Source organism: Saccopteryx leptura, chromosome 7 (assembly GCF_036850995.1).
Source record: "Saccopteryx leptura isolate mSacLep1 chromosome 7, mSacLep1_pri_phased_curated, whole genome shotgun sequence".
NCBI lineage: Eukaryota > Metazoa > Chordata > Mammalia > Chiroptera > Emballonuridae > Saccopteryx > Saccopteryx leptura.
Genome location: NC_089509.1, coordinates 108,038,625 through 108,066,433, shown reverse-complemented (window position 1 = coordinate 108,066,433; position 27,809 = coordinate 108,038,625). Strand labels below are relative to the sequence as shown.

The 27,809-nt window shown below is 47.3% G+C and overlaps 1 protein-coding gene across 2 annotated transcripts in view; it reads left to right on the top strand.

The window, feature by feature from the left end:
- The first annotated feature begins 566 nt into the window (after positions 1-566).
- WDFY1 (WD repeat and FYVE domain containing 1) overlaps positions 567-27,809 on the top strand; it is a 45,070-nt gene continuing 17,827 nt past the window's right edge. Inside the window, exons 1-5 of one of the 2 annotated variants that reach the window (XM_066344938.1) lie at positions 738-780; positions 15,747-15,814; positions 18,883-18,975; positions 22,865-22,938; positions 25,857-25,911. In XM_066344938.1, the coding sequence (XP_066201035.1) occupies positions 22,879-22,938; positions 25,857-25,911 (115 nt within the window). In that variant the 5' untranslated portion in view covers positions 738-780; positions 15,747-15,814; positions 18,883-18,975; positions 22,865-22,878. Of the gene's footprint in view, positions 781-15,746; positions 15,815-18,882; positions 18,976-22,864; positions 22,939-25,856; positions 25,912-27,809 lie in introns of both variants that reach the window. The other variant, XM_066344937.1, reaches the window with a different exon arrangement.

Here is a 27,809-nt window from a genome sequence, read left to right as displayed (position 1 = left end):
CCCTCAGGGCTCCAGACAACAGAACCCCTCCTTGTTATCTTCTCTCCCCCGTCCCCCACCATCTCTCTGTGCTGTAAAGGTTAACTCTCCAGTACCCACCAGTGTAAGAGACACGTGTGTCGCTCCGCTTTGCTTTTTATATAGCCCCAGAGATTTCCCCACTTTGCTTTCTCCCACTCCCTTCCTCTACCACCAAAGGATTTTTGTAATCTCTATGTCTCCTCCGTTTAGTCTAACGTATAAAATAAGGAGCAAAGAACAGCCATTCTCTGGAGCATTATCTCAATTTATTGAGATTGTGTTTTCCGGAAACTGTCAGTTTGGTTCAAATAATCTCTTTTGAAGACATCTTCTTAGGCTGGACTTCCTTTCCTCTACATTTTCAACCTTTATAACTTTTCCTGCGTCTGGGGAGGCGTCCTCTGTGGTTCTTTCCCAGCCATGGAAACGGCAGCTGCGCGGCTTCCCCAGGCAATACGGCGCCGGGGCTGCAGTACTCGGGAGCTTACGGCAGCGCGGCGCCCACGCGGCCCGGAGTCCTAGCGACACCGCGCGGCCCGCCCGCCCCGCGGTCAGCTGATGGGCCGCCCGCCCGGGAGGCCGCCGCTGCCGCTGCCGCCACTGCCGCCGCCGCCGCGCGAACATGGCGGCCGAGATCCACTCCAGGCCGCAGAGCAGCCGCCCGGTGCTGCTGAGCAAGATCGAGGGGCACCAGGACGCCGTCACGGCCGCGCTGCTCATCCCCAAGGAGGACGGCGTGATCACCGCCAGCGAGGACAGGTCTGGCCGGCGGGTCCGGCGCGGGACACGGGACGCGGGGCGCGGGGCGAGGGCCGGCGGGGGCGGCCCGTCCTCCCGTCCCGCAGGGGACGGGGTGCAGGGACGGAGGGGCCCGCGGCCCCGGCCCTCTCCGGTGGGGGCGCCCCGGCCCCTAGGACGCGCGGCCCGCTGCGCGCCTCTCTCCGCGGCGTCCCCGGTTCCCACCCGCCGCTCCCCTCCGGTCCGGGACCCGGGACCCGGGCCCTGCCACGCCCCTCCGCCCCGGGCCCCCTGCCCTCGGCGCCCTTCCAGGCGGGGGACCCGGGTCCCGGGCCCCTTCCAGCCGGGGATGTCCGTCCCCATGCGCCCCACCCGCCCCGCCGCGCCTCTCCGGTCGGGGACCCCTGCCGCCCTTCCATCCCGGGACCCCAGTCTCCGCCTCTCCTTTGTGGGATTTCGTCGGGCTCCGGGGGGGTGCTCGGCCTGCCCTGGCCGGTTCCGAGCTTCCTTCTCTGGGAGCCGGGAGGACGGGCGCGGGGCACCGCGGCTCCCGGTGTCCGGATTCCCTGATAGCGACGAGCCACCAGGGCTTTCACTGTCTTCCTTCTGCTTCACTCCGGGCTTGACGTGTTTCTTTCGCGCACCGCCAGTGTTCCTAGAGATCATTTATTTTTTGCACAGCTGCTAGAACCACCCGAACTTTTGTTTACTATATAGTTGTGGGGTTTTTTTCCTCTAACAGTGACTCTCCTTTTTTTATTTTTTTAAGTCTTAGATGCTTTTATTTTCAAGGAAATTTTACATTCCCACCATCAGTGGAAAACCAGTGTCATCTGCCATAGAGAATTGAACTAATAGCTAAAACATATTAATGTGTGTGTACCTAAAAATCAGCTTTTTCTTGTATTAAGACGTCTTGCATTGAATTCCCATCGTACTTTGGGAAACAGTGATACGATAAGGTTTTCTCTTTTTTTCCCAAGAGAAAACTGAGGCTCATGGAGGGCACCAAGATACGGGTGAAGCTAGAAATGCAACCCAGGACTCGCCCCTGCAGCTGTCTGGTCTGCCCAGCACTGTGTGAGGGACTGGCGAGATAGTTGCTTAAAACGTTAGCATTTTTAAAACCCTCACCGTTGAACAGGTTAGTGCTTAACTGTGGGAACTCGGAGGAAATGACTGCTGCTCATTGTGGGAAAGTGTTTCCTTGGTACATGAGTAGTCTTAAACGTTGATGTTCCAAAAGTTGAAAGGCTTTGTGGAAGACAAAAGGTACTGCTGTTCTGGGAACGCTAAAGGCATAGTGTCCAGCCTCTTGTAATCATATGTTTGCAAATGAGTAACTTTGAGAGCCCGTCCCGAACCGGAAAAGAAAACCTGCAGCCCCCGTGCTTGTATGACGTCTGCCTGTATTTTGCTTTTGAGTGAGTTTATTGTGAGCAGGCACTGGCCTCTCCCTGCCTGGTTACAAGTCGTTGACCTCCAGCCAGGTAGGGGGTGCTAAGTAGGAACTTGCTGTGGGAGAGAGAGAGGTGCATGAGTCCTTAGGAGAAAAGGGGAATGTAAAAAAAAAAGCAAAGGACAGAATAATGATATTTGCCTGATATGGATATAGATGGAGAGACTTTATAAAAGTTAGCTATTTTTATTCAGTAAAATATTTCATTTATGACTCATGCATATTGGGTAAATTGCTGAACATTTGAGATTATTGGCCAGGAGCAGTGCTGATAACTATTTTATGGAAAGTGGTTGCGGGGCTGCTCTGGGTCTGAGACTGCTCTGTTTTAGGGGAGCCTCAGGTCAGCTCTTTTCCCGCGGGCACAGCGGGGCACTGGCAGATGACTAAGCCAGGTGAGCCTGGGCACCTTGGGATTCCAATTTGTGTTTCAGGCCCATGGAACGCCCTTGGAGGTAGGACAGCCTTTTTAGCCGGTGCCACATTCTGCGAGATTTAATGAAAGAACATGGCTATGGGTATACGTTTTGTTCTTGTTTGTCATGGTGGTTTGTTTTTACGTTGTCATACATTTGTGTCCTACTCTTCATTTATTCATTCGTTCACTTGCTCATTCATATATTTAGAAATGCTCTGTTTATTGAGTACCAGACCCTGGGGTTACAACAGGGATCAAAAGCCACAGTACCTGCCCTCATATAACTTCTGATTCATTGAATTTTACGGTCCCTGACCTGGCGGAACTGGCATGTTAAGAAAACAGACTACTGGACCACCCTTATTAATCAAACAAGCATTGATTGGATACTTACTGTGTACAGATGTGTGAATAGAAAGTCAGAGGACTGCAAAATCGCTGTTTCCAAACGGCTGGACAGTGTGGTGAAGAGCTGGCCCTGTGCTCCCAGCTTCCAGGGTGCTGGGAAGGCAGGAAGGAGGGCCATTGGTGGGGGGGCAGAGCTCAAGGAAAGCCTCCTGGGGGACATGTCACCGGATGGAGGAGTGGTTGGCATGAAGGAAGGAGGGCCATTGGTGGGGGGGCAGAGCTCAAGGAAAGCCTCCTGGGGGACATGTCACCGGATGGAGGAGTGGTTGGCGTGCAGGAAGGAGGGTGCACATCCGCCCTACAGGCAGAGGGGAGGGAGGGAGGGATCAAGAACCACAGTTATTTCGAGGTGACTGGAGCAAAAGGTGTGTTGGGGACCATGGCAGAAGAGCGCAATGACAGCTGAAAGAAGGCCCTGTGTCCAGTTTTGGAAAGGACATCATTTTGGACCACTCGTAGAGTTTTGGACTTTCTTTTTCAGGCTGTGAGGAGCCATCAGATTTCAAAGCAATAGGTGACACAGTCAGAATTTGTACTTTAGAAATAACAATAGCTGGCTAACATTTTAGAAGTCCCTTGTCTGTGTCAGTTCAGAACTGGGCCTGCGTCTGTTACTGCATCCAGTCCGCATGCCTCCCCATGCGCTGCAGGCAGTCACCGTCCCTTACCAGCAGTTTCAAAACTCAGTACATTCTAATCGTCAGAAGTGGTTTTATCTTTTTGTTTTTTGTTGTAAGTTGGGCCTGAAGACTCATTGTGCTAAAACTTGACCTGAGTAGGTGAGATTGTTTGTACTCTTTATTTATCCCATGCAACGTAAAGACTGTATTTGTTTCACTGCAGAAATAGCAATGCATCTAATTGCAGGTGCTGTCCCATCCTATTGCAGTGGACATTTGACAGTTTAGAAAACTGAGGAACAAAGACATTGAAGTAACTGCCCAAGGTCACACGGCTAGCAAAGAGTGGGACTGAGATGTGAAGCCAGGTCTTCCTCGGGCGCTAGTTCTTTCTGCCGTCCGTCAAATTTTCTACTTACTGAGAGAAGCCGAGTCCAGGCAGTATCCGCCGGTAACTGACTGCTCTGGCAGCGAGTGTAAAATATTAGGATTCTGCCTTTTACTATCAACCAGTGTATCCTTCCTTTATACCAGTTTTCAGGGCTTTAGCTACTGGCTTGCAGCCTTTCTCTACCGCTTCGGCTTTAAGGCTCAGAAAAAGAACTCGTCTTTGAAGTGGGACTCAGCTGACGTTTCTTCATTTATAAAAGCTAAAAGCAGTGAGAACCGGCTGAGAGCATCTTGAGAGGAAAAGTGAAAGGTGTGAGAATTGTCTTGAATTTAGTGTCCATTTTTTTAACTCTAAGCCAGTGATTCTCAGCCAGGTATGACTTTGCCCCCCAGGGGACATTTGGCAGTATGGTGAGACATTTTTGCTGTGACTGCTGGAACCAGGTGGATTAGGACAGGGATGTGGCTCAGCCTTCTGTAGAGCACAGCACAGCCTGCACACAGAGAATTATCCAGCCCGCAGTGGCAGAGGCTGAGCTTGAGAACCCCGGCCCGGGCTTCCTGTGCCTGCTCATCTGGTCTCGGTCAGACAGTGGTTCTCAAACTGGAGCGGGCATGGTGGTCGTGATAACACAACACGAGGATGGCTGGGCCCACCCCACCGGTTCTGATTCAGTGTGTCTGGGGTGGGGCCTAAGAGTCTGCATTTCTGCCGGGTTCCCAGGGATGTTGGTGCTGGTGCTGCTGGTCCCGGATTCACACCGTGAAACCACGGCTTGACGGGAATGACCAGTGGTGGGCCACTGTGCTTGCCTGCGTAGACCCCTGGGAGGCAGACTGCGTACACTTCGTCTGCTTTGGGTTTTTTGTCGCCTTCTGGGTTATAATATCCCTGGAGGCATTTTCATGTATCCACCTTTCCCAGTAAAACCAAACTATACATGACAGAGCTAAATACAAGTAATCCCCCCAAAATGGATTAAACCAGTGAAGACTGTTGAGCTTAACTCCATCAGACCTGGACTCACTTGGTCGTGGCTCGGGCAGTGAGACTAGAGGTCCGATCAGAAACGTTCGAAGGGGTAACCGAGAATGGCTGTCTTCTCTTGTATGCGTTCATTTCTGTTTCCTTGGGGTGATGAAAACCCTAAGCTCTTTTGTTTGAACTTTATTCACCCACTAAACCTAAGTTAGTATTTTTTTTTAACTGTAGTTTTAAGCGGCCTGCACTTTGGAATGAGAATATTGGAGCGTGCATACTTTTCAAAGGAGGAGAAGGATGAGGTTGTAAAGTTTAAAAAAGGATTCTTGCGTCAATCAAGTATGACTATCTTTCTAGACAGGAAACTGTAAAAATAAAAGGACCGAGCATGAAGTTGAAGGATTTGGGCTGCAGCTGTCGTTTTCCTGCCGGGGAAGCAGAAACGAGGCTGCTTTCAGAACGCCGGTGACACGTGGTGTGGTGACACGTGGGGTGGTGACACGTGGGGTGGTGACACGTGGTGTGGTGACACGTGGGGTGGTGACACGTGGGGTGGTGACACGTGGTGTGGTGACACGTGGTGTGGTGACACGTGGGGTGGTGACACGTGGTGTGGTGACACGTGGTGTGGTGAGGCTGCGGGAACCGATGCCCCGGACCGTGTGCTTTCTGAACTTCTTTCTTGTGGAATGCACCAAAAGTTTCGAGGTCGGTCGGGTGAAGGATAGGCTTTTTGAAAGGCAAACGCTGTATTAGAAAGCCATATAAATAAGTGAAGGCTTGTGGGCCTGCTGTCTTCGTTTTTGACAAGTAGGGTTTGGAAATGAGCATGCTTTTACACCAAAACTGACCTGCAGAAGTCTTGCAGAAGAAACTCAATTTTGTGTGGCCTCAGTCAAGCATCGGCAGATCTCGTGTGTGTTAAAAGACTTTTTAGGATGTTGCATGTAGGCTGGTAAACAAGAACAATTACAGAAAACCAACTTTAAAAACTATCGGGGTAGCATTTTTTTGTTACACCAGCAGTTTACCTTAATGTATGTGTTTTCCCATTAGACATTTTTAAATATCTTAAGATGGTTTGAGGGGAAAGTTGTATATTTACAAACTGTTCACATGGAAACAGTCTGAAAGAAACAGCGTGATTGTGAAGTGCCGTGCTCAGGAGAGCGGGCATAGCTGGGAGCTGATGGTTTGTGCAGAAGACCAGGCCGCTACCTGCTGTATTTTTGTCGTCACAGTGTCTAAAAGTATACCCTTTGATTCGTGTTAGAAAAACAAAGTAAAAAAGTGAAGAGTCAGGCAGCCTGGGTGGGAATGCCTTTATTCCGCTGTCGGAAGAGTGGCCCTCATTGCTACATTCATTTTCTTTTTGAATTGTGGTTAAGAACAGATTCTGGATCCAGAATGCCCAAGTTTGAATCCCACGTGACATTGGGCAGGTTACTTAGCATAGTTTTTTCATTTGCAAATTTGGGATAATAATTGTATGCATGTGGCAGGGTTTTGATATGTGTAAGACACGAAGAACAGTGCGCAGCGCAGAGAAAGGACTGGGGTTTTCACTGTTATTTTCATTCCCACCTATTTTCTGTGTAATTAATGGGAGTCTCACCGCCAGCCAAAAGAATGTGTCTGTTTACTTGCATGTATGGGTGTGTGAGTGTGTGTGCAAATAAAAAATTTTCTTCTGGATAGGACAGTACCATTTTGGGGGCCACTTATAGACCTAAGTTCTTATAATTATGAGCCACGCCTTTTCATCGTTTTTATACTTGTTCACTTACAGGTCATGTCAGTCTTAAGTTCTTCCTTAAGAAATCTTTGCCCTGGCCCTGGCCGGTTGGCTCAGTGGTAGAGCGTCGGCCTGGCGTGCAGAAGTCCCGGGTTCGATTCCCGGCCAGGGCACACAGGAGAAGCGCCCATCTGCTTCTCCACCCTTCCCCCTCTCCTTCCTCTCTGTCTCTCTCTTCCCCTTCCGCAGCGAGGCTCCACTGGAGCAGGGATGGCCCGGGCGCTGGGGATGGCTCCTTGGCCTCTGCCCCAGGCGCTGGAGTGGCTCTGGTCTCAACAGAGTGACGCCCCGGAGGGGCAGAGCATCGCCCCCTGGTGGGCAGAGCGTCGCCCCCTGGTGGGCGTGCCGGGTGGATCCCGGTCGGGCGCATGCGGGAGTCTGTCTGACTGTCTCTCCCTGTTTCCACCGTTTCCAGCTTCAGAAAAATACAAAAAAAAAAGAAAAAAAAAGAAATCTTTGCCCTGATGGGCTAGGGGATCAGGTTTGTTGATTGACTAGGGGGACTGCCACTCATATGCTCATACTCATGGCCATGATTTATTACAGCAAAAGGACACAGAACAAAATCGGCAAAGGGAGAGGTGTGCTGTGAAGTCCGGGGGAGACCAGGCCTGGGCTGCCAGGAGTCCCCACTGCATGTGGCCTTGGGAGGCACCCCTCCCCTCCAGGGCTGGGTGGTGGGCACATGCGTGAAGTAGGGCCTCCCAGGAAGCTCCCGAGATGCTCAGGGTTTATCGGGCCCTGTCGACTCCCTCTGCCAGCACGTGCCCGAATTCACTCAGAAGGAACACAGGGTTCAGTGGTCCCTCAAGCATTAACTTCGTGAACCAATAAACAAACCTGCAGGAATAAGGAAGCATGGAGCACGGGAGATTAAACCCGGGCTGCTCCTGACCGCTTCCAACTGCTTCTCTGGGGTTAGTTTAGCTTGTCTTTTAAGCTGTGGATGGAGTTCAAACCTTTTTTTTTTTTTTTTTTGCAAGTGAAGTAACCGTGTTTCCTGGACCCTGCAACAACCCCCTCCTGTCTTTTCAGAGCTGGAAGTGGCTCTTAGCTTTCTTGGCACAGGGGTCACAAAAAGTTGTTTTGTTGCTAAGTGAAAAGATAGCAGGAATTTGTTTCTTGAATGAAAAAGAACACATCTGTCTCCAGGTAGATAAGCAGCCATCTGGCTTTAGGAGAGGAGTGATTCGATCAAGTTCTGGTGCAGATGTCACAGAAGTGACCCCTGCCCCCTTCATACAGACCTGCCAGCCAGGAAGTCCTCAGGCTGAGTGCCTGCGGCCTTAAAGCTGTCCAGGGTCCCTTCCCCAGACTGGAGATGGGATGGAAATGTAAATGTTTCTTAGTCAATCTCATTCTCTACAAGAAGAGGCTCGTTTCTCTCTGCCTTTTCACTTAAGAATCAATTCAATAAAAATCTCGTGCTTTCCCCCTTTGTGGCCAAAAGAGAAAGGGTTCTTTCTGCAGCAGGAATGTGGAGGGCAGAGTTCAGAAGACTTGGCTGGAAGGAAATTGCTATTTATTTGATAAAAGCAGATTGTACCGATGACCCTGTCTGTGCCTCTTCCTTTCAGGCTTAATGTTATGGAATCCATCCAGGCTTCCAGAATTACACCTTTTTGTCAGACCAGGAAAAGTATCCATTTCAGTAGATAACAGAAATGTTTGAAGATTTACTAGGATGAGACATAGTATGTATCAGCAGCCCTAAGAACAAGGGGGAAATAAGTTTTCCTCAAGCTTACTATTTTGCTGGGAGTTTAAAAGAAATCAGCAGGGAGCTTAGTTTGTAACATATGCTATACTCTGTATTCTTTTTCATTCATTAACTGAGTAATCCCTCTACATCACTTTGTAATTTAAATATGGTTAAATTGCCCTAATGTAGCTGTTTGGAGATGATTAGGATGTTTTTAAAGAAACTTTCAGAAAGACTTGACTTTAGAAAGGCTGACTTGTCAGGCGAGGTGGAAGTTGGCCTCGTGATTTTACAGAAACACATGTGTGTTTATTGGAATCTGCCTCTCTAAGAGTGGGCATGATTTTCAAGGTAATCATACTAGAAAATAACATGTATTGAACCCAAATAGACGTTCTTATGGATTTACAGGTTTAAAAACGATACTGATCATGACTCCCCACAGATGTCTCCTGGCTTGAGAGAGTGCTTTTCAGAAGAAAATTCATTCTTTAAGTCTGTAATTTCTCCTATTGTATTTAGCTTAACTAGATGAGGCTTTGTAGATTTGGTGATTCCATAAGGGTATTTTTAACTCCCTTTTAGTCAGCTCTTTGAGGGGGGTTAAACAAAGTGGCTGGAAATATTAAAAGGAGCCTCTCTATCTATTCTGATCCTCCGGCATATATCTGAGCAGATCAAAGTTTAATCTTCCTGGAATAAGTACTTTTTTCTTAATCAGAATTGTGGGTTTTAGTCTACTTTTCATGTATCTACTATAGTAAGGTAAAAGAACAGAATTATTATCCTTGGTAAATGGTGAAAAATATTGAACAACATTGGCATCATAAATTCATTTATGCTTTTTCTACAGGTAATTTTCTCAGTTGCTTAGGATTCAAGTTAGCTTATGTGCAAAATTAGCATTCTGTATTTCAATTAAAAGTTGAAGTGGAGTTGTTTGTTTACTAAGTACTTTGAAACCCTTGACACTCAGTTAATAGCAACGGCTAGTTTTCATTTTAAGGTCAGATTCCTTAGAGTTCTTAAAAGTATACTATTTGGAACGAATGACATTGTATCAGTTAGCTATTGCTACATAACGAACCACCCCAAAATTCAGTGCCTTAAAACAGAAAGTATTATCAATGTTGATGAGCCTGTGGTCCCCCCCCCCCCCCCCCCCCCCCCCCCCGACAGCCCTCTCGTCACACAGCCAGGATCTGTCATATGTGTGTCAGTCCTTGTGGTCTAGCTGGCCCTTTTACATGTTTGGGGACTAGTGAGCTGTAAGGTGGTGGAGGACGGCTTCAGCCGGTCGTGCGGGGATGTTTAACTGTTGGCTTGTTGTTAGTGCTTACCGAGTGGGGGGCCGGGCACCTGCTTTTTTCCTTTTCTCAGATCAGCTCCAAGTCCTTCCTCCGGTGGGGGGGGCCTACAAGGAGGCAGAGCCATTGCCTGCCTTTAGGTATGTTCCCTTCTGCCGTCCCTGCTCCTCCTCAGCCTCCTGACCTGCCCTCCGCAGCCTGATTCAGCATAGTTACGGAATTTAGTTATATCATTTTATATTTTGCTTTTCTAAAAAAAGATAACATTTCATAAACTTTTCTCATGATTCCATTGTCTTCATAACTACTTTTAATGACTTTATAAGTTACTGAATTAATATATTATTAATCTATCCTTTACCATGTTTTTCCAAATTTTTATCCCTTTGAATGATGCTCATATAAATTTTTTCAGTGTATAGTTCTTTTCCTTCCTATTAAATCATTTCTTTAACATCCGTTGCCATGCCTGGAATTATTAAATCATTTTATTATTGTTGTTGCCATTACTATTACTATTGTTATCATTGTTATATTAAGATTAGGTGGGAAATAATGTTTCTTGCTCTGTGGAGCAAAATTGCAAAATTCTTGCCCAAGAGTCAGTTCTAATTTACAATGCTGACAAAAAAAATTATGAGAACCCTAGAGACGGCACTTCATTATTGTTTTCAGCTGTTTCCTGCACAGTAAAAACATTTTTAAAACATTTCAGTCTGAAATATTTAAAATAAAAAAACTGCAATCTAACATTGGGGTTGCATTTACCTAGAAAATGAATGGGTCATCTACCATGCTGAACACGATAGGTAAGTAAGGGAATGGTAGTGGTGTGTGCACTCTGTAGTTGTGTAGATACAACATTGCAGAGATGCCTTCCCTTGTCTGTCCGTGCAAGACACTGCAGCGGTCTGTGAGTCTGTCCTCCTCTAACTAGAAGGCCAAGGAGTTGATGGTAGAGCCCTCCCTTCCCGAGGATATTAGCAGCATGGGGAAGTGTGAAGAGAAACATTTATGTAGCCCCTAAAAGAAATGACACATTTCCTTTCTAAATACCTTTTGGAAAAATATCAGACTATTGTTTTAAAGTAAAAATAAAGCTTGGCACAGAATAAACATGTTTCTCACTTTTTGGAGAAGAGAAGACTTTTTTTTTCAGCTGGACATTGTCTTGGAATATTAAAAAAAAAAAATCCATCCATTAGAAAAATGGATAGAATAAACAGCAAGAAAAACACAAAATGAGTTTAGGTGAGTGGGTGTCAAGTTGTCAGTCTATTAAAGGAAAAGTTAAGATGTTTTATCTTAGTGGAAAGAGTGGCTTAGATATTCATCTAGGCAGAAAATATTGTGGTTTTTGTAAAAATGAAACCGTCTGATCTTGACACTTTGGTGATTATATGATTTATTAATATCGTCCTAGAGTTTTTAATAGTTCACTCCTGTAAAATGTTACTGAACTGTATTACTGTGTTGCTTTCAACTTATTGAATGGTAGATCTTGCTGCCAATTTACTGAATATTAATATTTTTTAATCAGTGGAAGTTGTTGACTTTAATAAGCAGCCCAATTTAAGCCTGTTTTTACAACCATTGTTTGAACAATGGGGCATATTCAGAAAGACAAAATAAATTCCTATTATTACGTAGTAGAAATTGCACAACTTTGTTAGATTCTTGGGAGTACTGGAGTGTTAGCAGTCAAACTTAACATTGTTTTGATTTAATCTTGGAAGTGGGAGACTTGAATGCCTTCGTCTGAGGAAAGGAAGGAACAGGGCTTGAAGCCTGAAGGAGGGAGTGCCGACAGAAGGGGTGAATGCAGGGGTAGGCTGACCAGCGAGGGCGAGTGCCTAATTCGGAACTTGATTCCCAGGCGAAGCTGGTCTTTTCTCAGCCTGGATGTGACCAACAATTAATTGTTGGATGAAACAGCCCAAGACATCATTTAGGCCTTGCTAGTTTCCTAGTGTGTACGCTGGGTACACACCACGTTGTAGCACTGTTGCTTGTCCTCCAAAAGAAATAAGACCGTGTTTCAGAAATGCTGGGGCCTGGGCGTTTCTGCCCAGTTCCACTTGACTCTAGGGGAATTTCAGTATCATTCTGATGCCGTGTGAAATTAGAACGTGACTCTGTAGGTTAGATAATTGTTTGGAAGAGACAACCTGTAGGGTCTCCCGCTCGCAGTCACTTCTCTGCTGTCCCAATGTGCTCTTCTGTCAAGGGGACCCCGGGGAGAGAGCACGTGTTGCTAGTCCTCTCTTGAGCTCCCTGCGTCTTCATGACCCACCCTTTTGGGGTTGATTTGAAGGGTTTTGGCATGTGTCAGCATTCTGTTCTTTAGATACTTAAAAAACCTAACAGATAGGAGACAGGTAGCTAGCAGGTTCAACCGCTTTGTGTTCCCGTGTGAGTCAAGGCCAGGGAGCTTGACAAAGCGTGCAGGACACCCTGATCTTCAAGGGCCTTGGCCTTTCCCTGTCTCTGCACATAAATGGGGCAGGACCCTTGAGCAGACCTCATACCTCCACGGTGGTTGGTTGGCTTGTCACTTTGGCTTCATCCCTTATATTGAACATAAGTAATAAAATGTATCCATAAGCATTTGATGTTAAGTGACATAGAATATAGTCAACAAAATATAATTCAGTGTTAGTAATTGGGGCCTCAGGATCATCATTGTAAGCTTCTACTGATTATTTGTGATGAGGGAGTTATTCTGAAATGGTTCCCATCCTGGTGCGTGCCCAGATAAACTGCTGTCTGGAGAGGAAAGCTCTTGGTGGTGGAAGAGGGCTTAGGACATGACCTGAGCTCTTCGTGTTTGGGCCACCTGAGGGTCACATCTCCCTTGGATGTAGGGTTCGAGTCGGGAGTCGTGAGCACTAAGTGTGTCTGTTGAACCCCTGATTTGAGACAACCAACCCCTGGTGGGCTCTGAGCACAGGCTTATTGGGATGCATGGCTCTCTGGGAGAGGGGCTGCTATGGTCATTGTCACGCCCGGCGTGGACCAGAAGCAGAGCCCAGGTAACCTGAGAGGAAGCTGCACTGTGGTGGGCACACTGAGAACAGAGAACAAGAACCAGCATCTTATTTAGAAATAATTGCTTCTGCTTAAAAAATAAACAAGCAAAAACCTGCAGCACCATTTCCACACCTAAAGAAATGAACAGCATTCTTTAAGTATCATGGCACATGATACTTAATGTAATAATTAAGGAATAACTAATGAAATAACCAGTCAGTGTTTAAATTTTCAATTGTTTCATGATTATATATGTGCATTTAACAGTTTGAATCAGAATCCAAATAAGTCAATGCACTGTGATATACCTCTTAAACCTTTTTAATCACAGCTGGTCCTCCATCGCTCTTTCCTGCCTTGCAAATGATTTGCAAACATCTGGGCTGTTTGTCTTCAGACTTTCCTGTAACCTCGCTGTTTGCCAAATGCACCCCTGTGGTACTGTTGATTATGTTTCTCTGTATTTCCTATGAATTCGTAGTTGGGTCTAGAGGTTTGCTCAGATTGCATTTTGAAATAAAGTTGGTATCATACTGCATTTATCAGCTTTGTTTAGGACTTTTTCTTAACATCATATTGTGAATATTTCCCCATGCCATTAAGTATTTTCTATAACTTGATTTAAATGGTTCCAAACTAGAAAGAGGCAGACCATGAAAAAGTCTTAGCCTCTGAGGTCTGTGAAGGAAGAAAGCCTGAAATCATGAACGGTCACCAAGAACCCACAAATAATAGCAGAGCGGTTTAAACGTTACCTCAGAGACTGTTGAGTTTTGAGTTAAGATGTTGAATTACAAACTGTAAAATTCGTAGATTCATTCGTACATGCTTTAGTCTGAGCTCCCTCTCTCTGTCTTTTCATTTTGGATGTGAGCTTGGACTTCCTAGAACTTGGTATCACAATATAGGTATCTCAATAAAGAAGCCCGTTTGGTTATCTGACCTTGTTACACAGTATTGGAATAGAGAGACTGTGTTTGGGATTTCTCTTGGTGTCTCATGCAGACATATGTAGTATGTTAGTACCCACTCACTGCAAACAGCAGAGGTAGCTCGGACTGGCTTAGCCCCTGAGGGTGATTATGGGAAGGCTGCTGGGGCGTCTGCCTCACAGAACCCAAGGCTGTGGCTTGGGTTGAGGTCCAAGGACATAAGGACGTAGCTCAGCCTCCAGAGCAGCCGGCGTGACGAATTTTCCACCTCGACTCTCTTCAGCTCACTTCTGCTTCTCTCCACAGGCCAGCTTCTCTCTTACCCTTTTTTTTGATGTACAGCATCCTCCAATCCCAATGACAAAACATAGGGCCAGAAACAGCCATGTTAACTACTGGAGACATGCTGATCTATTTTTCTTTCTCCCGGTTTCCGATTTCCCAGGAAAGGGAGCGATTCATGCACCCAGGATCCGACGCCCGTTTCTGGTCTAGCCTGTTGTGTGTGAGCAGGAGTGGGTTGTAAAGCAGCATTCTGAGTGATTCACTCGGCCAGGGTTCCCCTGTGGCCGGCCCGCGGGGGCCGGAAGAGAGGGCGTGGGCGCACCAGCGCCTGCCCCGACAGGAAGGCCGTATGTAGTTCTCGCACAAGATGGCTTCGTGCCCACTTGCTGCCGGGTGATCTGATTTATCTGGACGAATGGAGGTCAGCACCAACCATTGTTTTCTTTTATTACCGTCTCCTCTTATACAGTAATCTGTGCGGATCTCCAGTACTGTCGGACAAGTCCTGGCAGACGCATACGCCCGTGTGCTCCACTCCCCGGAGCCGCTCCACTCACTGTCCTAGAAAGCTGCCCCGTGCTCCTCTGCACGCCAGCCTCCCTCAGAAGCAAGCTGTTTATCCTCCTGGACCCGTCCTACTTGTCTTGAACTTCAATCAGAATGGACACGTCCAGTGTCAACATTCAGTCTGAATGTGTTTTAGTTCGAGGTTGTAAACATCGGCCCTGCGCTGGCCCTGTGCCAGAATCTGTGCTGCTGCCGGAAGCACAGAAGTGACGGTGACGGAGCCGACACGAAGGGACACGAGATGAGAGTCCTCGGGGTTCAGAAGAGGGAGAGGCCCAGGGCCTGGAGGAGTTCCTGCACATAGACCGGCAGGGGTCACAGTATTCCCCGTTGTTCCTTTGAGGTGATAAACCGAAATATTAAACTTTGGCTGTTTTGGCGATTTGTCATTTTCCTGCCGGGGCACCGGATTTCCTCATCCCCTGTGTGTTTGCTGATGAAAGCAGAGGCCCAGAGGCCTGCTGTGGAATGGCCGCCTCCCCCACGGTGCGGGACTGGGAGTTCCGCGGGACGGAGCCGTGGCGTGGGCTCCCGGTGTGCACACACCTGTCCGGTCCCTTCCACGTGTCCGCCTCTCTCCACACTGGGCTCAGATGCCAGGCGGCCACATTCACACAGCTTGTTTTTACCAAGAAAAGCAGTTAATAATTCTCAATTTTCTTTTATGGAGATCATTATATAATGAGCATTTCCCGTATTGTAAAAGTTCTGTGAAATCCTGACTCCCAGCCACTGCCTAACTTACCATAGATGGCCATACTCTGTGTAACTATACATAACGTGTGCGTCTACAGGCAGCGTATGTGCAGTCTGTAAATACACCATGTACTTTGAATGTGTGTGCGGGCTGGGCAGACGGGGTTCGCCGCTGTTCACATGGGGAAGACACGCGGGTTCTGAGTGTTGCCACCGCTTGGCCAGCTCCGCTCCGCGCGCTCAGAACCGGAGCCTACATCTGCCCGCCTCTGTGACACGTGCTTGTCCAGTTGATTAATTTTATAAGGTCGGTTGGGCCATAGTATCGAAAATAAGTAAGTTTTACCGGCATATTAAGAAAAGATAAAATGACTGTTTTTTTTCTTTGCTCCACAGAACCATCCGTGTGTGGCTGAAAAGAGACAGCGGCCAGTACTGGCCCAGCATTTACCACACGATGGCCGGTAAGCAGCGCAGCGCTTCTGTTCCGTATGAAAAGGACCTCTCTGATGTCTTTGGTGATTTGAATGTCAAAATGTCTGGTTAGAAAGTGCTGCTAGCCTGACCAGGTGGTGGCACAGTGGATAGAGCGTCGGACTGGCATGTGGAAGGACCCAGGTTCAAGACCCTGAGGTCGCCAGCTTGAGCGTGGGCTCATCTGGCTTGAGCAAGGCTCACCAGCTTGGACCCAAGGTCTCTGGCTTCAGCAAGGGGTTCCTCGGTCTGTTGAAGAAGGCCCACGGTCAAGGCACATATGAGAAAGCAATCAATGAACAACTAAGGTGTCACAACGAAAAAAACTGATGATTGATGCTTCTCCTCTCTCTCCGTTCCTGTCTGTCTGTCCCTCTCTCTGACTCTCTCTCTGTCTCTGTAAATGAAAATAAATAAATAACAGCAACAGATAATATTAAAAAAAAAAAAAAAGGAAAGTGCAGTGCTGCTAGAGGTCAGAACGAGCTTCTTCATTGCCCCATACCTCCGGCAGGCTGGCCTAATTTCAGGAAAACTTGTCTTTTGCAGAGGAAGTTGGGTCTACTGGTTTAACTGAAGCCAACGTGAGCCAACCTGGAAAACAAAACAAAGAAGAGGAGAAGGGCACGCCCCGGGTTTTGTTAATTCTGCTAACGTATACTCGTAGTGACTTTGCCCTTGGTAATAGCTGACACGCTGACACAGGGCTCTGGCCTTGCCCCCGCCCTCAGACCCAGCCGCGTGCCCAACCTTTTCAGTCTCTTCTACTGAGGGATTTCATCCCAGGAGCATCACATTCTAAAGAGAGAATCTTCTCAGGAGCTCAGTGTGTTCTAAAAATAAGTCCAGAAGCTCAGTCGTGGCACCGAGGTTTCTAAGAAGGCCCTGAGCTGCAGCGACAGGATTGCATTTACATCCTAGCCCTTCCTGCAGCTCTGGGCTGCATGCCGTCCCCTCCCCCAGGGCTCGTCCTTTCTGCAGAGGACAGTCCTGTGGAGGACGGCTGGGTCCCAGATGGCCACATAGAGGGCGCCCAGAACTGCTCATTTCCTTGTGGTTTGGGTCCTTAATGTGGGATCTTCCTCAGGTAAAGGTTCCAGTATTTAGAGGACCTGCTGGGGAAAGAGAAAGGACCCTGGGGCATACTTAAAGGTTTAACTTTTCTTTTTCTTTTTTCCTTTTTTTTTTTTTTTTTTTTTTTTTTCGAGAGAGAAAGAAAGGTAGGAAGAGAGGGAGAAAGAGAAAAAGGGAAGCATCAACATCAACTCATTGTTCCACCTCGTTGTGCATCCCACTGGTTGCCTCTCATACTTTGCTTGACTGGGGTCAACCTGGAGACTTTGGGATGGAGCCGGCAACCTTGCGCTCAAGCCAGAGATTCTGGGATCAAGCTGGTGAATCCAGGCTCAAGCTGGCGACCCTGGGGTCGAGCTGGCAACCTCAGGTTTCGAACATGAAACTTCAGTGCTCCAGGCTGACGCTCACCTACTGTGCCACCACTGGTTAGGTTGAATGATTTTATTTCTGAAGACCATTATAGAATTCTCCAAAGAGGACCCCTTGTGTCCCAGACACTGGTGACAACTTTCTTAAGAATTGTTTGAGAGTCCTGGCCGGGTAGCTCCATTGATTAGAGCAGGGATCCCCAAACTACGGCCCGCGGGCCACATGCGGCCCCCTGAGGCCATTTATCCGCCCCCACCGCACTTCCCGAAGGGGCACCTCTTTTATTGGTGGTCAGTGAGAGGAGCATAGTTCCCACTGAAATACTGGTCAGTTTGTTGATTTAAATTTACTTGTTCTTTATTTTAAATATTGTATTAGTTCCTGTTTTGTTTTTTTACTTTAAAATATGTGCAGTGTGCATAGGGATTTATTCATAGATTTTTTTATAGTCTGGCCCTCCAGCCGTCTGAGGGACAGTGAACTGGCCCCCTGTGTAAAAAGTTTGGGGACCCCTGGGTTAGAGTGTTGTCCCGAAGCCCAGAGGCTGCCGGTTCAATTCTTGGTCAGGGCACATACAGGAACAGATCAGTGTTCTGCCTCTCTCTCTCTCTCTCTCTCTCCCCTTTTCTCTCTGCTAAAATCAGTAAATGAAAAATTAAAAAGGAATTGTTCCAGAGGCAGTGGAGTCTGTTACGGGCTCAGGGCTGCCTGCACTCAGCAGGTCCCCCAGGCTCCTCCTTCCCGGGCCAGGCTGTCTCCTTTGCACACGTGCCCCCGTGTACGCGCACTCCTCAGACCCGTGACCAGTTCCGCACAACACGAGTCGTGTGTCAGGATGCTCGTGTGCTCTGTCTCCCACCTGCAGCGTGGGCAGGCTCCTCAGCTTCTGTCTTGATAATCATTCACTGAAAACGAAGCAGACGTTTTAGACTCCCAGTATGAAGATAACGATTACAAGCGGCCTTGAACTTCAGAATGAGGAGCACATTAGAAGAAGAGCGCATTGTAATTTAGTGTGCCCAGCAGCAGTAGCTCCGGTTCCCTGCACTACCCTGGGCCCCTCCTCTGAAGTACAGGCTGACCGATGTGTTAATAAAGGTGCTCATGGAGCCTGTCTGATCAGTTTACTTTGGGATTCTTTTTGGAGTGCAGGGGGACAAAGGTGGGTGGGACATCTTGGGCTTCTGAGCCCACCCTTCACCCAACCGAAGAGGGCTTCTTTTAGACTGATAACTCCTTCCAGCGGCCCAGAGATAGATCTGATAGCTGGGTCCAAACCCCGAGGAGCCCGTGCCCGGGCGGGGGAGCCCTGTCCTGTCTGTGGACAGTGTTGTTGAGGCTGCTGCCATCATTCTCCCTCTTTCCTCGCCCCCACCCCCTTAGTTCATGTTTTGGCTGTAGGTTAATCTCCTTGAGTCCTCAGCCTTGGAGTTCATGCTCATTAAAATAGAGAGAGAGAGAGAGACCGAGATGGATTTTGTTCTACATTTAGTTCAGCCCCCTCTTTGACTTGCGTTTTCCCCAAGTGTTTACTACACAGTGTGATAATTCACCTCTCTCCCAGGAAACCAAAATCTGGCAGGAGACGTGGTTACTCTTCTCTGGCTCTTAGGTCTTGGGCACCTGGCTCTGGCCATCCCTTGCTAACGTGGCTCAGTGGTGCCCTCTGGAAGTAGCTCTCAGAACGCTGGGGCTGGAAATACCAGTGAGTAACAACGGGAAAGGTCGGGCCCAGCGTTTCTGCTGGCGGTGGCTGACACCCGCGTGTTTATACCTACATATACTTGGCTGGTGGTGTCTAGAAGCTTCTTTGTTGCCTTGATCTGGAGATATATCTGCCGATGAAACTGCAGGAACATTGCGAGAACACAGAATGAGTGAGTGATGAGATAAATTGCTTATCTGTTTTAGGATGACCTTTATTTAAAAAAATAAATTCAAAATATGAGAAGAAAATGCCTATGTTGGCTCTAAAAACTGTCTGTACATTATGCAGTTTTAGTGGTCACCCACCAATTTAGACCTTCTCCTATGACCTGGCAACGATCAGTGGGCCACACCTTAGCATATTGCTGTACGTGGTCCGATTATGTCTTAGAATGTTACCCCCCCGTAACAGGAATAACTTTCAGAATCTGCTTTAGCTGAAGGAAACTGGTAACTCCTAGTTTCTGTATCTCCTGTGTGCCTATGCCTTTACAAAATAATAATACCACTTTATGAAATCATCACAACTAGAGAAGGTAGATGATATTTTCTGTTAGGGAGTGAGGAAACTGGGGCCAGAGGGGTTTAGTGGATTGCTGGAGTTGGGCTGCCAGTCCACGCCTGTCTGCCTCCAGAGCTGTGCTCCCCACCCTTTTTCTGAAAGGGCCAGACAGTAAATATTTAGACTCCGTGGGCCGAACAATCTCATCTCTGTGGCAACTGTTCAACTTTCTGCCCTTGTAGCGTGAAAGCGGTCATAAACAATACAAAAAGGGGGCGGAGCCAGGATGTGTTGCAGAAAAACAATAAAAAAGTTTATTTACAAAACCGAGATGAAAATATATGAGTCGGGGCAGCAGTGATGACTTTTTAAAGGCAGCAGATTTGTATTTTGTCTGCTTATAAAACTATGTCAATCCCCAAACTTTTAAAATAATTACGTTTCTAATCTCACTAGAAGCTAATTATGTTTCTAATCTCACTTTTTTTCCTCTAGGAAAGAAAGACGCCAGCACATCTTTATATACAAAATAAACAAACTAGGGAAGTGTTTTGTTTAAACTGTAAGAATTCTACAGCCTCATAAAATAACTCAGCACATGGCCATTAACTTTTACACAGAAGAGGGATCTTCCATATTTATGTACCATTTGTTAGAGGGTTGGGCATAAAAAGAATTGAAAAGACGTTTAAAACATTAAGATTTAGAACCAACGGAAAAGTAAGAAAAATGATGACAGTGAATCTTTGACATTGTCAAAGCATGGTTTGATTTGGTGATAATTTTATGCAATGATAATTTTATGCATGATTATTAACTAAACATGATTGTTTGTTGCAGTTTTTTCTCCTCCTCCTCCTCCTCCTCCTCCCCCTCCTCCTCCTCCTCCTCCTCCTTCTTCTTTCCAAGTGAGAGGAGGGAGATAAAGACTCCCACATGTGTCCTGACCAGGATCCACCCTGTGACCCCCATCTGGGGCTGATGCTCTGCCCATTTGGGGTCATGCTCACAACCAAATTATTTTTAGCACCTGAGGTAGAGGCTCCATGGAGCCATCTTCAGTGTCTGTGGCTGATGTGCTTGAACCAATCAAGCCATGGTTATGGGAGGGAGAGACAGAAGGGGATGGGGGTGGGGTGGAGAAGCAGATGGTTGCTTCTCCTGTGTGCCCTGACCAGGAATTGAACTTGCAGCATCCACATGACGGGCTGACGCTCTACCACTGAGTCCACTGGCCAGGGCCTTGTTGCAGTTTCAACAGCAATATGGTGAATAAGGATGTATAAGGTTCTGGTCACTTCTAATTGTTTTGTTTATGGATAAGTGCAATAGCTGCCTTTCAACTAGATATGTCTTTGTAACTCAAACAGTCTCTTACTATATAGTCTGATTATGCAGGAAGCTGTGTTCTTGCCTTTGAGTACAGCCCAGCATTATACTTCACTTCCTTCCTTTGGTGGAGACTATCAGCTCATTGTAGAGAGAGAACTCGACATTAAATGTAATAATTTTCAAATGGTAACTTTGTGTATAGATCTTTTTTTCTTGACTTTTTCATAAGAAATTTTATTTCAAAGTAAACTCAAGGTTGGTAGTTGTTATTTTTCCTGGCATGCGTTGCCTTGTTGTAGTTCTTTTGTGGTCAATTAAAATTCTTTAGGCTGAAATGAATGCAAACATTTCTTTTTCCAAATGTTCCATTTTCTGAACCACGTTAGTTCTGTGTGTGGCAGAGGAGATGACGCGGAGGCTCGGTCTCTGGTCTGAGCTTGCTGGAAGGGTAGCTAGAACTGGGGGTGGGGGGGGTCTGTTCCTGAGAAGGAGCAGGTGCTACCCAGTCACGTGCTAATGCTGTGGACAAGGAAAAGTGTCTGCACCTCACAGCTTCCCTTAGTACCAATGGGGGCTGTGTGTCATTGAACAAGGAAACATTTTTTGGCCATTGGGGGGGAAATGTAATTCCAAAGTGGCTCTCCGCTTGCTCACATGTGCCTTGGAATGGGGGCTGCGGTGCTGGCGCCCCTCTTTCCACGGATCCCAGCCACTCTCACCTGTGATGGCGAAGAGGGGCGGGGCGGCACGCCCTGCTGAGCTCGGGGCACAGGTCACCCCCGGGCAGCACTGGTCGGTCCTCGGGGCACAGGTCACCCCCGGGCAGCACTGGTCGGTCCTCGGGGCACAGGTCACCCCCGGGCAGCACTGGTCGGTCCTCGGGGCACAGGTCACCCACAGGCAGCACTGGTCAGTCCTCGGGGCACAGGTCACCCCCGGGCAGCACTGGTCGGTCCTCGGGGCACAGGTCACCCACAGGCAGCACTGGTCGGTCCTCGGGGCACAGGTCACCCCCGGGCAGCACTGGTCAGTCCTCGGGGCACAGGTCACCCACAGGCAGCACTGGTCGGTCCTCGGGGCACAGGTCACCCACAGGCAGCACTGGTCAGTCCTCGGGGCACAGGTCACCCACGGGCAGCACTGGTCGGTCCTCGGGGCACAGGTCACCCACAGGCAGCACTGGTCGGTCCTCGGGGCACAGGTCACCCACGGGCAGCACTGGTCAGTCCTCGGGGCACAGGTCACCCACAGGCAGCACTGGTCAGTCCTCGGGGCACAGGTCACCCACAGGCAGCACTGGTCGGTCCTCGGGGCACAGGTCACCCACAGGCAGCACTGGTCAGTCCTCGGGGCACAGGTCACCCACAGGCAGCACTGGTCAGTCCTCGGGGCACAGGTCACCCACGGGCAGCACTGGTCGGTCCTCGGGGCACAGGTCACCCACGGGCAGCACTGGTCGGTCCTCGGGGCACAGGTCACCCACGGGCAGCACTGGTCGGTCCTCGGGGCACAGGTCACCCACGGGCAGCACTGGTCGGTCCTCGGGGCACAGGTCACCCACAGGCAGCACTGGTCGGTCCTCGGGGCACAGGTCACCCACGGGCAGCACTGGTCGGTCCTCGGGGCACAGGTCACCCCCGGGCAGCACTGGTCAGTCCTCGGGGCACAGGTCACCCCCGGGCAGCACTGGTCGGTCCTCGGGGCACAGGTCACCCCCGGGCAGCACTGGTCGGTCCTCGGGGCACAGGTCACCCCCGGGCAGCACTGGTCGGTCCTCAGACCTTTCCAGAAACAGGCGGGAGTGTCAGTCAGGTGAAACTTGGTGCTGGATCGCTTCACCCAAAGTGTTAGAGATAATTTTATATGAGAATTTTAAACTAAAACAACAGAAAGAACTTGAATGACATTTTCAGTTTACGTCACTGTATTTTACGGAACCACTTTGCCCTCTTTTTTTTTAAACCTGGGCCGTGTAGCTCTCTTGAGTGATGGATTTTGAACAGGAACGCAGTGCTCAGCTTTGCTGGTAATGTGGTCTTTGTCCTTCCGACAGCTCCTTGCTCTGCTATGACTTACCATCACGACAGCAGGCGGATATTTGTGGGCCAGGACAACGGAGCCGTCATGGTAGGTACCTTCCAGAATGTATTCATTATGACAGAAAGTTAACAGTGAAGGCCTGATTAGCATAAACATGTTGACTTCAATATAGGTGTTAGACCTAAAAAGGGGTTGATTGTAATGAGTGTTTGACTGTAAGCCAGTTCCATGGGACTGTCATGATGGGTGGCGGGGTGTACAGGCCAGCCCACAAAGCACAGTCTCCATGCAGAGAGTAAGAGACCGTGGCTCCCACCCCTGATCCACGAAAGAGGCCAGGGCTCATTGGTGGTGGAGAGCGAGTGTGTGCATGTGCACACGAATGAACCGAGTTGGGGTCTAGTCATTAAACCAACCACTGGTACAACTCTTTTATATATATATATATATATATATATATATATATATATATATATATATATATATATATATACTTTTTTTTTTGTATTTTTTCTGAAGCTGGAAACGGGGAGAGACAGTCAGACTCACTCCCACATGCGCCCGACCGGGATCCACCCGGCACGCCCACCAGGGGCGATGCTCTGCCCCTCTGGGGCGTCGCTCTGTTGCTACCAGAGCCACTCTAGCGCCTGGGGCAGAGGCCAAGGAGCCATCCGCAGTGCCCGGGCCATCTTTGCTCCAATGGAGCCTTGGCTGCGGGAGGGGAAGATAGAGATAGAGAGGAAGGAGAGGGGGAGGGGTGGAGAAGCAGATGTGCGCTTCTCCTGTGTGCCCTGGCCGGGAATCGAACCTAGGCTGATGCTCTACCACTGAGCCAACCGGCCAGGGCCCCACTGGTACAACTCTTTAAGTCAGTGCTTCTCAAGGTATCTTTGGTGAAGGGCCCGATATTGACATTCTCAATTTATTGTACATTGGTATTTTTGTGGGTCAGATTGTGTGTGTATGTGTATATATACCTATATATTTTTTCTTAATTGAGACATAATTCATTTACCATAAAATTCACCATTTTAAATTGTGTAATTCTGTGGTTTTGCGGTATATCCACAAGATTATGCAACCATTAACACTAATTCCAGAGCCTTTTCATCACCCCCCCTCCCCCGAAGACACCCCAGGCTCATTAGCAGTCAGGCCCCGCCCCTTTCCCACCTCCTGGCAACCACCAGTCTCTCTTACTATGCTTTTCATGTGCATTTGCCTGATCGTCAATGGTGTGGAGCATCTCTTGTACTTGTCGGTCATTTGTCCATGTTCTTCAAATAAATATTCTTCAAGTCCTTTTGCCCACTTTTGATTTTCATTTCATTGTTGAGTAGTAAAAGGCTCGGACTTGCAGCTAGGAAGATGTTACCAGTGAAATCATTTATTGTCCTGGGTTTTTCATTGTGGAAAGTTTTTTTTAAATTTTATTTATTCATTTTAGAGAGGAGAGAGAGAGAGAGAGAGAGAGAGAGAGAAGAGAGAGTCAGGGGGGAGGAGCAGGAAGCATCAACTCCCATATGTGCCTTGACTAGGCAAGCCCAAGGTTTCGAACCGGCGACCTCAGCATTTCCAGGTCGATGCTTTATCCACTGCACCACCACAGGTCAGGCGTGGAAAGTTTTTTGACAACTAAATTTATTTAATCTCTTCCTTGTTATAGAGTTCCTCTTTCTTCAGTTTGTTTGTTGTGTGTGTCTTTCTGGGCCAGGAAGGAAAGAGCCAGCACAAATGCAGGTTCTCGACCCACACAGTCCCCGCAGTAGCCGGCAGGTGGCTGGTGGCCAGGGCTTGGGGGCTGCAGGGTTGGGGGTGCTGAGCTCAGTGCCCATGAGCTCGGGGCTGCTGTAAATGCATCATGCCGTGGTCAATGCCAACCCTCTCGCTCTTCTCCTTCTGAAGACTGGATGAGAATACCGAGGAGACGTGCATATACAGACATTACAAGGCCCCACGAACTGCCAGGTTCCCGTAGCTTCTCCAGTGGCCATGATGGTTCTGCACCTGGTTTTCTAGGGACCCTTCTAGAGGCTCCGGGTTCAAGGGTGTAAGTTACAGGACAGCCTATAGGAACTCTCACAGCTCCTCACTGGAACAGGGGCAGTGTCAATCCAATTTCTCATTAGTTAGCTATTGATCTATCATTTTCCTACCTAATACCAGTTAGTATCTAAAATGCTAATGCATTTTTGTAGTCTGCAAAAACCGAAGATGAAGAACAAGGGATTAGTTTTCCTTTGTGGGTATTTTTATTTTTCAGTCAGAGAAGTCAACAATTTATAAAGTTCGTGTTACCTAGAGCCTTGAGAACTTATCAATTTAGCATTGGTCAATAGAATTTTTATTAGGGTTTTTAAGTTTTTAGAGTTGTATCTTTTTTGGTTTTATGTCAAAGCTAATTTTTTCTTTAAGAAGTATATATTTTAAATTTTTTTCCTAGTTAAAACTATTACAGAGTCTACAAAAGTTTGAAAATATAAGAGTTAAAAAAAAAAAGAAAAACAGGTACAACCTCTTAATTTCCTTTTTTTTGTGTGTTTGTATATCAAATGGGTATTATTTTCCTTCTTCCATTGCTGAAATACCCTGTTTTATTTTCACTGTAGCTGAGAACTCTGTTAGGAATGGGTCTTCACAATTCTGCTTTGAATATGTATCATCCTGAGGAATTATTGGCATGGCCGAGAGAGGGAAATGTCCACGGTGCCTCCTTTGCAGTTAGAGGGAGAGGGAATTCAGAGCTCCCGCTCGGGAAGAACCGGCCAGCCGGGCTGTACCAGTCAGCCGTACTTTCTTCTTCAGTCTGGTCCCCAAAGGAGAGGGTGGCCTGAGGACAGGTCTGATGAAAGAAGCAATTCCGTTCTACAGTACTGGTACATAGCTCACCTGGAGCCCCAGGACTGGTGATAGCTATTTTTGGATTTCACTTTGTTTGGAAAGTTCAGCTCTGTTGTTTTTAATACCGTGACTGTTTTGTTATTGCATGTGTTTCCTTTTAGGAGTTTCATGTTTCTGAAGATTTTAATAAAATGAACTTTATCAAGACCTACCCAGGTAATTGTAATAACACACACACTCACTTGCATACGTAATACACATAGGTCTACACACACAAAAACTCGGACATCGTCGTTTATGATTAGAATTAGGTTTTCACATGAACACTCGAGTTTTGTTACCCCAATTCTATGAGAGGCTGTTAGCTCTTCGGTGTCATTTACCATTCTTTCCCTGCTCATTAACATGCAAAATTTTGTGTGCTATTCCATTTGGGTGCCTGTATCAGATTTAATTTAACCATTCTTTTATTTTTGAACGTGAGCACTGCTTCCATTTTTTGTTATGATCTACTCACTAACATATATGATAGTGCATCTGTATGTATGTGTGTATATATCTGTGAGTCTGTGTATTTCATATATATGTATATATATGTGTGTGTGTTCTTGATTGTTACTCTGACTCTAATTACTTCTATTTGAGACAACTTCATAAATGTGGAATAACTGGGTCAAACGTTAAAACATTTTTTTTTAATTTTTTTTTTCCTTTGCATTTTTCTGAAGCTGGAAACGGGGAGAGACAGTCAGACAGACTCCCGCATGCGCCCGACCGGGATCTACCCGGCACTCCCACCAGGGGGCGACGCTCTGCCCCTCCGGGGCGTCACCCTGTTGCAACCAGAGCCACTCTAGCGCCTGGGGCAGTGGCCAAGGAGCCATCCCCAGCGCCTGGGCCATCTTTGCTCCAATGGAGCCTCAGCTGCGGGAGGGGAAGAGAGAGACAGAGAGGAAGGAGAGGGGGAGGGGTGGAGAAGCAGATGGGCGCTTCTCCTGTGTGCCCTGGCCGGGAATCGAACCCGGGACCTCTGCACGCCAGGCCGATGCTCTACCACTGAGCCAAAAAACATTTTTTAATGCTCTAGATTTATTTTACAAACCTCTTCCCAACAATTGTGCAAATTTTGCAAACCTGTGAGTGGTGATTGAGAATGCCTGATCTTTAAATCTTTTCAACATTGGTCTTTATAAGTGATTTTTGCCAGTTTGATAGTCAAAATAGTTCTCAAGTTACAAATTATTTAAGCTCTATTTAATGTTAACTCTTTGTCATCTTTTATGAAATATCATGCTCTTGGCCATATTCCCAGGGATTGTGGTGTTTTCTAATTAATTTATAAGAGCTCTTCAGTTCTTCTGCAGGAGCTGGACAGCCGAGCACAAGGTTAGAGGTTTCTCTGTGCAGCCTCTGACGTCATTCATCAGACTGGTCACTTACTAAACCCTGCTGCTGGCGAGGCGTGTACCAGGCGAAGCAGACTGGTCTCGTAGGGCTACATACTGAGCTCATAGACAGAACATTGTCATCCCTCTTAGCTATTATTTTTCAATATAGAACTGCACAATACCAGTACTTTGTCTTTATAAATAATAAAAGGTTACACACGACTTGCTTACACTACTTTTTTTAAAAATATGTCTTTACTATTAATATACATATAATGTAATGAATCATGGGTAAGGAGTTTACAAAACCTTTAGAGTCATATATATTTAAAAAAATTTTTTAATTTATTAATTTTAGAGAGGGAGGAAGGAGGGGAGAGAGACATCGATTGTTGTTCCACTTATTTATGCATTCATCGGTGGCTCATTGTATTTGCCCTGACTGGGATTAAACCCACAACCTTGGTGTGTCAGGATGACACTCTGACCACCTGAGCCACCCGGCCAGGGCAATGACACTACTTTTTAATTTTAGAAATTTATAGTTGCTCTTGTTTACAATGCCAGTGTTTTCTAAAAGGCCAAAACACTAAAGTTATGGACCATAAGAAAAATAATGCTCTTTTAGAAAAAAAATGGTTGCTTTCCATACGGAACTCATTGGTAGTTAATGGTACTTTGCTCATTTTTTAGAGCAAAGTAAAAATCGGTTCTCTAATCTATTAC